Below are 12,705 nucleotides of genomic sequence, written 5' to 3' on the forward strand. Positions count from 1 at the left end.
GGCGGCTGACTGCCAGCATCTGGGTTGGCTCTTAGGAGCCTGTATTGTATGATCAATTGTGGGCCACTGTTTTATAACTCCTAAGTTGGGTCCATAATATCCCATTTTGTCCCAGACCCTGGAAATAACTCCACTGGCCCTGTGCGAAGCTATGAGGTTCATGCATCATCTTTGATGTCTACCAGGGCCTCCTTTCACTGTTCAGCGCCTGCCATCCAAATGAAGGGAATATCACATTAATATTTCTCTTTTCTCTGTAGAAGTCACTTTTTTTAATTCAAATCTTTCTGTCTGAACAAACATCTCTATAATAAACATACTGCAAGTGACACGTTCTATTCCGGCAGGCCAAATGTTATTATGTGTAGTGCATTTCTATTTCTGATATGACAGGATAAGTCTCACAACACATGGCGAGTCTGCATACTTTATGAAATCAACTCAAATTGCAACAGAAAAAAATGCATTTGAAAACAAAACGAGACATTTTCTAAACTCAGATACTGAGTATTAACATTGAGAGGTCAGTTTTTTTTCCCATACAACTTTCTTTACATATAGACTTATTTTATTCTTAAATATCTTAAATCTCATATAAAATAATTCATCAGAAACCAATTCTATATACACGGACGAGAGTGCACAAGATGGAGAAAGAGATGGTGTGCATGCTGACGTGGTTTAGCTAGAGCAGGGTTTGCTGTGAGGTTATATGCACTGCTTGGGTGTACAGTTTTCTTTTTTAAGTTAGGCTTTTTCAGATGAAATGAATGACAGGTCCTGTGTGGAGCATCACACTCAATACCATCATTCAGAAAACAAACAAGAGCCGCTACACCAATACGGAGCCTTCTCTTCAGAGTGGCAATTCTTCAAAGAGAATGTGACCTTCATGGCCCCCCCTTCCCCACAAAAAAATAAATAAATAAAAAAAGAGATCCATACTTCAACCTCTCTGCTGACACAAGTTATCTACTAAAGCAGAACTGGGAGCATTATGATTTTTCTGGACTGGATCCTAGGATAAACCTAAGCTTAATGTATTGTTAAATGGAGATTAGTAATGGGAAATAGTACAGTATTTGTTGGGAACTAGGCTTTTAATCCAAGAGTGTGTCAAAAATGATATATGGCAAGCTGCAGCAGTCTTATCGGGTCAAGGCAAATAATATGTTCATGGACGGGCATTCAGTTACACTGTTAAAATATAGCACATAGCTACGTACAACAAGGCATGCATGCTTTGAGGCTCTTATGAGACAAAAATAAAAACTGATAAAATATAAAGGGATTGCATTTGCACTGTCTTCTGCCATGTGTCATTTTGTGGCTTTAGCCAATGGTGGGTGAGTTTGGCTGAGATGTTTTATTAGCTGAGGGAAAATAACAGGGGAGGTTTCCCCAAAGTGACATTTAAGCAGCTTGGTTTTCTTCTATAATCACATTCACACTCTCTTTTTCCTAAGAAAAACTAAATAAACAAAACAAACAAAAAAAGAAAAACGTCAGAGTGTTTGATTTTACAAAGAACCGTATGCTTACAATGTCACGTGTAGCGTGTGCGAGCTGAGCTGAAGAGAGAGTAAAAAAAAAAACCCTGCACGCTAGTTTTGGCAATGAACTGGCTGTGAGGACGTGGCTCTATGTGGCACAGTGTTAATAAAAATGGCACTGGTTCCAGTGACAGCAACTCTCTATTCACAATGGCCACGAAACGCTGTCGCTGTTGGCGCTGTCGTTATTTACTTCTCTTGGGAAAAGAAAAAGAAAAGAGAAACACACCAGTGAAGACATCATACAGACAGCACGATCAATATCGACCTGGAAGAGGAAGCTTAATTTCACTTCTCTTTTTCTGTTGTTTTGAATTTTCACAACTTAACTAGCATCCACACATCTCTGGCAAGCGACAGCATCTTTGTATATTATTTAGAAAATCTCTAGTAGATATTCACAGTTGCTTGACTGAATGGCAAAAATACCCATGAAGTCTAAAATTGCTGGTTTAAGTCGTCTAAAACATGGATGCCAAGAGTTCTTTAAAGTACTGGAGGTTCACCGTCGTCGTAGACTATTTAATGGATTCAGATTCAAAGTGTAAAAAAATCTTGCAGCGTGTTGCCTTTGAGCACGAACACACATATTCATACATACGACCATTCATTTTCTTGTATATATATAGAGAGAGATCTGTAGTAATATGGAACAATGGAGATACCTTCAATTACATCTGATGGTCATGATGTGACACATATTCCACAAATTCTTCTTGACAGAGGAGATTCTGTTCTGTGAATGGATGCTCTACAGGAGCGTTTACATGAGAGCAGATTTCTGTACAGTAAAACAGCACACATAAAAACATGAGGACATCAAAAGAAAAATATCCCACGCTGATTGTGATGTTTAAAACGTTGTTCAATTCTTTTTTTTTTATTCTAGAAAGGGAGGCAAGGGTTTATTTTGGGGGGATGAGGCAGGGGTGCTGCTTTTCTCCCATGTTTTTTTTTTTCTTTTTCCCCACACTACACAGTAGTTTCGTTCTTCCAGGGTCCAGTGCGTATATTCCCTGTGCTGTCCGAGGTGTACAGGAGTCCTTCGTGCAGGCCCCCTTTTAGAATCCCGTTCTGATTGGGCGGGTTCTGGGGGTAGGATTGTCTGCGCGCTGCGTGCATCTCCAGGTGGTGATGTGTCGCCATGGGTTCCTCCTCGGCCACCTTGCCGCAGCCACACAAGAAGATGCCCGTGTCGCCCGCCTCCGCCGGGCACAGGGATGGGAGGAGGTCTGCCTTGGCACAGCAGATGTGCCTGTGGCAGGGGTTATGGCACGCCAGGGCCTCGTGCGCGGTGGCTGCGGCGGCGGCGGCGGCGGCGTGGCACGTGTGATGCCCGTCGTGGTGGCCTTCGTGGGCCAGGTGTGGACAGATGTGGGCATGACGCTCGTGTGTGCTGTGGGGGCTGTCAGTGTGTGAGCTGTGCACGCTGCCTCCGTCCACGCTGGAGGGGATGTGATAGGCGTACTCCCTCTCGCTCGCCGCTCCGCACGTGCCGGAGGCCGACCGGCGGCTGAGGTGACGGCTTTTAGTCCTGGTGCTGCTCTTTAGGCAGGGGTGCAGCTGGATGCCCGGCCTGTAGCCCTCGGGGTCGGCGTGGAGCAGCACGTGAGTCGCCGCCGGCTCCTCCTCCATCAGCTGCTGGCTGTGCAGGGCGGCGCAGCACGGCGTCACCGGCGCCAGGCACGTCACGTGGTTCTGCGACGACGGCAGGGCGGCGTGTTTACAGTGACTCAAGCCGCCGTGACCGCAGCTTATCGGCGTTTTCCCCTGACACGGCGAGTCGTGGTGGCAGTGGCCGTGGCCGTGGCCGTGTCCGGGGGTATCTCCGTTCACGTTGACCTTGGGCCGCGCCTGAGCCGGCCCGTGGGCGCCGGAGCAGGCGTTGGCTCGCCGGCCGGGACAGCAAGAGCACCAGCAGTGCCAGACGTCGTCGCGCTTGGCACAGTGATGGATGAGGATGAAGAGGCCGAGGGTGACGGAGAAGGCACCGTAGAGGCAGCTGAAGATCATATCCAGGAAGTGGCCCTGCGACACGGCCAGAGCGCCGAAGGTCCAGGTGGCCAGGAACAGGAACAGGGTGAAGGCCGCCGTTCGGAGCTGAGCCTTGAAGGAATGCTCGTTGGCCAGCAGCGCGGGGTTGATGGGGACTCCGGGGCAGCCGGCGGGGCAGTGGCTCCCACCGGGCTGGGCTGCCAGGGCTCCGGGCTCGGCTCCCTGGTGACAGTGAGTGGGCACGTCGACCGCAGCCAGCCTCTGCTGCTCCTCCGTCAGCTGCTTGAGCTCGTACTTCTTCTCGGGGTGTCGCCGCAGCTGGATGAAGGTGCAGAGGAAGTAGATGCAGGTCACCAGGGCGATGAAGGCCACGGGGCCGAAGAAGGCCCCCAGGCTGGGCTCCCAGGCCATCCAGCAGCTGCAACACACAGCAACACACGGCACCTTTTAATACTTGGATTCTAACATGTATCTACAATGCAAACAGCCTCAATATAAACACACAACATCTACTGTAGGTTGTTGCTGTTTTGACTTCAGAGAAAAACTAATTCAAACACGCACCAAAGGGGAACAAAAGCCTTACAGTGGATGTGTGTGTCAAAACATCGAGTCTATAAAAACACATACCCACCTTTGTTCTTAAAAAAAGGTTTATTTTTGGAAATAATTAATAACAACTAATGAGGAAAGCGCTTTGTTGAGGTGTATAAAATCAACAGTGGGCGTAATTTAACCTTGAGAACTGAAGTAAATCTAGGACTTACTATGGTGCTTGCTCCCCGCTGCCATAGTTGTCTATGTTAACGGCTGCTGTGACCCCACAGATGATGAGGGGCACTCCACCGCTGACCAAATAAAATCTGTGAGGGGACAGAGAGACAAACAGAGGAAGAGACGAGACCAAAGTGTTAAGACTGTGAAAAAAACATTCACAAATCCTGTATCTCTGGATTACAACAGCACACTGTCAAAATATGACTGAGAAACAGCATTAGACGCAAGACAGAGATAATAGCAGCAAGATCCAAACAGACAAAGTGACAGATACGATTACAGTCTTGTGCGGTGAGTGAAGCTCTCGCACCAAACAACTCTGCTTTCTCTCAACTTAAAGAACGAACCATGACGCTGAGGAGCAGACGTGTGGACACATTTGTCAGATATCCTTTCTCCCACTTTTCCTCAAACATGACCATCCCAAAATACCTCAACGCCTACAGTATGTGTGCGCTTTTTTTTTGGGGTGTGTTTGTTTGTGATCACGCTCTGTGGGTGCGATCACACCAATAGTTTGTTTTCTTTGCTCCAAATTAACGACTAAAGTTTCACCGGGAAAACAAATCTGTTTCCTGTCGATGAAAGTGCTTGTCAGGACTCATTGCTGCAATTTAAAGCATCTGCTGCTCATGACAGCATGAGAGACGTAGAAAGAAACCTGGATTAGAAGTGGGTAGAAATTTAACTGTTCAGCTTTGTACGCGCACGGTAACACTTTGTACCTTTGAAGTTGCATCCTCAAGTTAGTTTGATTTATTTTCCTCATGCCACTGCAGCTCTCTTAAAAGACAAACCAAGAAACAATCAACATTTTAACTGGCTGGGAGCAGTGATCACAATCTGCTGTTCCCACAGGAAACATTCTGATGGGTTAAGCTGCATTCATACACAACAATAGTGTACGTTGGTGGGTTGTGTTTTTTCAGGCACCTGAGAGATAATAATACAATGCTGGAATATCAGTTTTAGTAAATACTGCAGAATACAGAAGTTTTAAAGGTCCAGTGTGTAAAATTAAGGGAAAACAGTGACATGTATCATTATATTATTTATCTATTAAATAATTATATTGTTTATTTGTGAACGTGAAACTCTTGAAACGTGCTCTCTGGTTGGCTGGATTTTCCATTCCACACAAACATGGCAGCACAGGATGGCGACACTCTCTAAGCAAGACCCTTCCTATATGTACATAAAAGAAGAATTACAAGGCTCTGAAAACCAAACTGATTTTATTTTATAGCGATTATACACCTATACAAATTGGTAGTATATTCAGATTTTGCCAATAAACCTTGACAAATATTACACACTGGACCTTTAAGTCTTATCAGTCACCATAACACTGCACAACTGTTATTAATGTACCATGAGGAGTGGTTGGCAGAAAACAGAAATATGACATTCACAGTGCAGAGCAATGGTGCAGTTGCACTTAAGTTGCAGCATGTTGCTGTTCTGACTGAGCTGTTTTGGCCAGAGCCCTTTGCGACAGTCACCCCTGCTGTGGCCCAACTTTTTCACACAGCGCTGCAGTCTGAGCACAGCATCAAGGCACTGACGCACATATGCTTGTATCTCGCCTTTGTGTGAGCATCACGGCCGTGTGCTGGCGCGGAAATTACCACCGTGCACCCACAAGATGCAATTAAAAAGTCTTACTTGCAAAAGGGATCTTGGTGACGGTGAGATTATCTAATCAAATAAAGAAACTACATGAAAGAACAGCAGTAATAGTGGAAGAAAGAAACTGAGCTTAACACCACTACAGTCCCTCCTTACCCCCGGGGGGATGCTGTAGTGTTGACGCCAGAACTCTGCTGTTTACATTGTTTCCCTTCCAGAGAATATTCTGATGTTTGCTGGTAAACTGGTAGGTATGTGAACGGCGACAGTTGCGTCACAGCAAATATATACCACCGGCTTTAAGAATTCAGTGCACAAACAAAGCTGCTCCCTCTCTGCAGCGCCCTCGTCCTCTCTCTCTGCACTGTCATCCACTTTCCTATAAAACACTATGCTATTTCCTCGTCCTTTCTGTTCAATCTAAACCTCTGTCACTGCTCTAACCTTTCTGCCACTCCATCTTCCTCCATCTTCATCCTCAGTCTCCTCCCTCTGTCTCCGTCTCTCTCTCTCGTTCTCTCTCTCTCTCTCTACCAATCTGTCATCCGTCACACAGCAGCCGTCCCAAAAATTCAATTACAATCAAGATGTTTGTCAGGGCCGGTTGGTGAGAGGTGGTTGGGTGGTTGGGGGGTGGGGGGGGGTTAGGCAGCGGTATTACTGGCCTGTCACTGTCTATGAGTGGAACAGTTCCCTCAGGGGACCCTCCTCCAACAGAAAGCCATTTACACACCCGTCAGCCAGATAAGCATAAATGAGAAGAACTAGTGGATGTTAAAGCGCCCTGTGCTTTATAACCCTCATTCCCCTATATCTCCTCCAGGAAAGCCTCCTTGTGTTTCCTATACAGGCCTGTGTGTACATGTGTAGCACACACACAGAAAATGTATCGCATGTGTGATCAAATGACAGTCTACTGGTATCCTGGGTCTGTACAGAACGCTGCTCTTCACATTCAAATTCTCGCCACACACATTTTCACACATTTTTTTTTTATTTATTTGCTGGCCATTCTATTAAAAAAGGCCTTCAAACTCTGACAAAATGGCTGTGTATGCAGAGTCATGCTTTTCAGAGAGTTTAGGAACAGTAATTATCTGATATAAATAGACCCTGAAGTGCCTTTTAGCCAGAAGCTACAGTGACTCCCCCCAACCTTGTGCCTCTGCTGATGCACTGTCCTCTGTTTGGTGACTATGTGCTGTCCTCTCTCTGGACCTGCTCCAGGATATACATAGCACAGCTAGGGAGACAAGTGGTGGTCATAAAGCTCCAGCAAAGGGCAAAGGCTGATGGGTAAAAGCAGACTATGCAACAGCAATGTATGTAACGAGCCTTGGACTGAAATCTGCATGCATGAGTGCCCTTTAATGAACAGATGGAGCTTTTTAAAGCAGCTCGTTTAACATTTCGGGAAATAAATTTTGGGTCCAGAGAATATTGATATCACTGCTATTATATATAGCAGATAGCCAGCAGCAGAGCCAGATGAAGCTAGCATCATAAAGACTGTTAACAAGTTAAATCAGCTTTCTGAAGGTAAGTGAATTCACACACTAACACCTAAAACTAAGGAACTAATTTGATCAAATAAACATATTTTAAAAAATATAGACATTAGCAGATATTTGACCCTGTGGACAGAGCCAAGTGAGGGGGTCTCATTTTGCACATACTCACAGATGCTATTTTAAGTGCACAAAACTGCACATGTTTATTCACATTGTGGTCACATGTTACATGTACCAGCAACATATATTTTTTTACAATGGTAGAAAATTAACTTTAAAGCAGAAGTAAGCGGAATGTTTGTGTTATGTGTCTGTGTTAATATAAGTCTTAAATAGTTATATCTTCCGACGGCAATCACTTACATAGAGTGTTTGGTCTGAAACACGGGTCTGTCAGTCAGGAGAGAGAACGGCATAAAGGGGCGGTCCTCTCTGTGTGTGCAGCCAAGGGATGCGCGTGAATGTGGTGACGTAGGGACGAGGGCGGGGACTGCTAACTCCATCGGCTGACAAGAAGTTAGCCAAAACGACCGGATCGCTTACTTCTGCTTTAAAACAATGGACACTTTCGATCATAATCGGACATGATATTGGCCATTTAAAGGGCATTTCCAGTCATAATCAATATTTACCTCAGATATTAGGTCACCCACGATCAGTTCATTTCATACCGTCCATACATGCAGTGTTTGGAAGTTTTTGTTCAAGAATATATCGTTTTTTCAATGTTCATTTATGGGCTCCGGACTAATTTTAAAATTGTTCTGTGGTCGCAGGTAGAGTTGTTTTTGAGGTAAATGCAGAGACTGCTTGCTGAAAAACTGCCCCTGAAAGCATCAGCGGTTTTGCATGAGTTTACCTCGAAAACAACTTTGTCTCGTAACGTTCCGTTATTATCTCATAGCGAGGTGAATGTGCAGGTCACAACTTGTCCACGAGAACGTTTTGGAGTTGTTGGATTGTGTATTTGCTGAGTTTGATGAGGGAAACCAAGAAATTCCATGAGCCTCTGTAGCGTAGCTCTGAGCAGCTCACGGCTCTGCGCTGCCGTTCTAAAAATAGCTTGCACCGACAATTAAAGGTAACAAACCTACTGCTATGACTATAAGGATTATGGCAATGGGCCAATTTGCCAAAATGTTGAACTATCCCAAGTTTAATCGATAGTGTAGTAGTAGAGAGACAGGAAATGGGGCGGCAGAGAGAGGGGGAATGACATGTAGCAAAGGGCCGTCCGAGTTGGGATATGATACGGGGCTAGCTGCCACGAGGACTGTAGCCTCTGTACATGAGGCGGCTGCTCTACCAACTGAGCTAAACGACACCCCACGACTGCAGTGTTTGACATCCCTGTTAACACAGAGTAGTACTACATGTGAGTGTACTGATTTAGAAGTAGCTTTTCCCCCCCGTTTACATCCACAGGGCTAAACTTAGCCACTTACTGGCTTAGCTCAGTGACTGACACGACTGAGAGTGGTGTTAGTCACTGTCAGTCATGTGACACGCCAAGAAAGGGGCCAAATGTATTTCAAAAAATGTTTAAATATTTCCTGTTCCAGTCTAGAATATTATTTTTACCCCCTGTTGTTCAGTGATGACAGGCCTTTAATGAGTCTTCATAGATGTTCTGCCGCTTCATTTTTGATAGACACTTTATCTCATAGTTCATGCACGGTCAGCCACTCGTACTACTACTACATACTTAAAATCCAACTCAAATTAAGTATCTAAATGCAGACAACGGTATACTGGCAGGATAATTTCATTCTGTTTTCTCACCTCACCTGTTTATAGTTCATATCTGGAGTTTTCCAAGCAGACGGAAATTGTTGTCTGGAGGTGAAGTGTTACTTTAGAGGAATGAGTCCCCCCCCCCCCCCCTCCCACCATCACACTATAGATAACTGCCAGTTAATAGCATGAACAGAGGCGTTTAATGTGTGTGGTCCAACACAGTGAAGCAGATTTCTGACAAAGGTCAGTGTGATGGTCCGCTGGATACGCCATCAGACACCGTCAGGAGCGGAGAGACCGGAGAAGAGGTGGATGAGGAGGAATAGGTTGGTTGTTGGGAGGGGGTGGGGGTGCTCAGAGGAGAAATTGATTTGTCTCCAGCTGCTAAGTCTCATTGCATGAGCCTGTCTGACGGGGAGCATTACAGTCAATCACTGTGGATCAACTTGACTGCTGCGCCACACGATCCCTCCACGTGCCCCAAGACAAATTATCTCATTCACAAGCAGTGCATGATGGGAGAGTCTCAAGAATGTTCCATATAACCCCCCCCCCCCCCCAAACACACACACACTCTCCCCAAATCATGCAGGTGTCAGAGGATTTGCTTTGCCAGGAGAGTGCTGCTTATAGGTTGAGGGGATTCTTATCTGACGGGGACCTTATCCTCAGTGGCTCTCTGTGGATATTACTGAGCACCTTTAATAATGTCAGATATACGATGCAGCTGAGTTTTTAGATTCTTTATAGATATTCATTTCAGGTATATTGGTTATAAATATCCTGGGAGTGCTACATGTGTCACATTCCTCTGAATCCTCTGAACCCCCCCACCCTTCTGTAAGATACTCCAGCAGGGTTCATATCAAGTGCAGCTCCTCATGTTTAAATAATTTTCATGTGTGGGGTCATTCGCTGTGTCTCCTTCCAAAAAAAAAAAAAAATTCTTCAGAAAGTTCATGAAAATTCAAGCGACTGGAGCAGCGCTTGATATCTTCCAACAGCTTTAAGAAAATGGCAGTGAATACAAGATGACAAACAAGCATTTGTCACGGAGCACCCTCTGTTCACCCTCCGTATCTCTGCTCTAAAACCTTCCCATAACGGGATTTCTCCTGGAAGCTTCTGAAGTTCAGCTCTGCAGCACAGTTGCGATGTGCAAGAAGAGCTCACACAGCACCTTCTCACTGCAGAGGAAGAGCACCGCACGTGTCCAAAAGCTGATCCTCTTACACATGCCAAATGTCTGGAGTAAGCACAGAGGGAATGAAATTGAGAAATAGTAGGGAAAAAAAGCAGAAATTCCATTCTGATGTGTGTGTCTAAGCAAATAGGAATGAAATGGGTCAAAAGGTTAAATACATTTCGATTTGTGATAAAGCTCCTGGCTCAGCATTCTCCTGGGGACCTGAGCTAATTAGTTACAGCGTTTTGGGGTGATGCCATAGTAACAGGTTGTTTTAAGTTATTCGCTTCTTCTTCATCCTTCCTCCTCCCCCTCCTCCTGACATTCCTGCCTTCTTACCTTACAGGGCTGGAGGAAGTCTCAAACAGAATAACTGAGCTAAAACATTTACTACAGACTGCAGCTTCTCCAGGCAACGCGGTGTAGATATATACGTGTGGGAAAACTGCAAAATCGGAGGTTTTATAATTGTTTAAATTTGTTTCTTAAATAAAAAGGGTTAAAAAAAAAAGAAGAAACACACATTAACTGGACTGGTGAACTCTTCTTGTCTGGTGTACGACACATTAATTTTAGATGAGCTCCAAATCTCTGTCTTCATCACTATCGTCAGGTTTCAACTGTCCTTTCAACTGATTTTATAGTGGATGGCAAAGGTACATTAAAGGTTTAAATTATTTGCAAACTAATTCAGATAAAGTAAGGTAAGGCAGGTGGGTGGAAAAGGGGGGCTAGGAATTTAGACCATCTGGAAAAACATCCCATCCAAAAAAAAATCCACACAGAAATGCTAATATCACTTAATTAATACTAATGGTTACTACCTACAAGCAAACACAATGTACTTTGCACATCATTTCAGCTCAAGAGCAGAAAAATGTCACTCCAAAGGAAATGGCTGTTTGACAGAGAAAAGAGTCAAACTATAGCACTGCATTCTTTAGCTTTTGAAGTGGCTAATTCCTGTCCACAGCAGTATATTGCTCAGCTTCAGTGTCAATGCTACTGAAGGTACACAATGACTAAGTACATCACACATCATGTCAAATAACTATCAACTAGCAAGAACTATCAGGTGTCGGTTGGTTGTAGCTGTTCGCTTAGTGGTTAGCGTGGCAATACAGTTGACAAAGACTGTTACACCCATGTGTAAATCCTGTTTGGATGAGTATTTCCCTCCTCAATATAATCTGTGGACATATTTTGGATCAAATCCCTATTTCTGCTAAATTCAAATTAGTAGAAATCTTCCATTCAACCGTATAACTCACTGTTAGTGATGAACTGATCAGAAATGTTACATAAAGACCCCAGACAAATGCCTGTCAGTGTGATACGCCTCCCTCTGTCAGAGTTATTGTTGCTAAGCAGCAGTTTGCACCTCGAATGTCTGTCACCTCTAACAGGAGACTCTGATTTAAACAGAGCTCAGTTCAGAAATTTGACTTATTAAAAGGAATCCACTCGACTCCACTAATCTCTGGCATTTATCAGCCTAATTTTCACATTAAGTGAATCATTACCCTTCAAAACCTAAACGTCTTCCCTTGTGGCGGACAGTGACTCAGATTAAAAATGCAATTTCTTAACATGAGCAAATGTGAGCAAAATCCACAAGGAGAGCCAAATGGTATAAATAGGAAGACCTGACAGCCGTGTCACTACACAGTGAACAAAGCCAGGGGCTTGAAAGAATGCAAACTAGCGGTGGATGTCTCTGCAGATAAACGATGCAATAACTCATCTGTGTGAAGCTATTGTTGCCCTCTAAAGGAAACATGAGCCAGCAAACACCTGAAAAAAACACATAAGCTGGTATAAATCAACAGAGACGCAATTATGCATACGCTCAAACACAAACACCCCTCTGCAAGGACAAAGTAACCGACTAGCGCTGAGATTGTCATTAGAGCAGAGGAAGGTGATACACCTTCATTAAAAATTACTATTTAACTTCAAATCATTGGTGTAAAGAAAGCAAGTACATTTACTCAACTGCAATACAAATATTGTAATTCTTACACAACTCTTCTGAAACAAGAGGTTGTTCAATCCTTTTGGTTTGTGTTTATGTGCTGTGAATTATTTCCTCTTTACATTTCTCAGATGGCTCCATTTAAATATTATTTGGAAGTTAAACTTTCCAATATTTCACAAAAAGTAAAGATTGAATCCATAGTCCAGAGAAATGAACACAGGTTTTTTTTATATCACCACTTTGTTTTTTCTTACTACCCAATTTATCATCTCACAACACTACCAGTTTATCTTCGGAGGGGGCGCCATATAGATTGGGAACTATTGGATGGTACAACCA

At 44.2% G+C, this 12,705-nt stretch overlaps 1 protein-coding gene across 1 annotated transcript in view; it reads right to left on the bottom strand.

The window, feature by feature from the left end:
- Positions 1-418: 418 nt before the first annotated feature.
- Positions 419-12,705, bottom strand: part of adgra1b (adhesion G protein-coupled receptor A1b) — a 168,714-nt gene continuing 156,427 nt past the window's right edge. The window contains exons 18-19 of the mRNA XM_085800555.1: positions 4,316-4,411; positions 419-3,966 (exon numbers count right to left, since the gene is read on the bottom strand). Coding sequence (XP_085656681.1) covers positions 2,526-3,966; positions 4,316-4,411 — 1,537 coding nt within the window. The 3' untranslated portion in view covers positions 419-2,525. The remainder of the gene's footprint in view (positions 3,967-4,315; positions 4,412-12,705) is intronic.

The sequence above is a fragment of the Trachurus japonicus genome, chromosome 15 (genome assembly GCF_045865225.1).
Source record: "Trachurus japonicus isolate A0001 chromosome 15, Traja_1.0".
Taxonomy (NCBI): domain Eukaryota; kingdom Metazoa; phylum Chordata; class Actinopteri; order Carangiformes; family Carangidae; genus Trachurus; species Trachurus japonicus.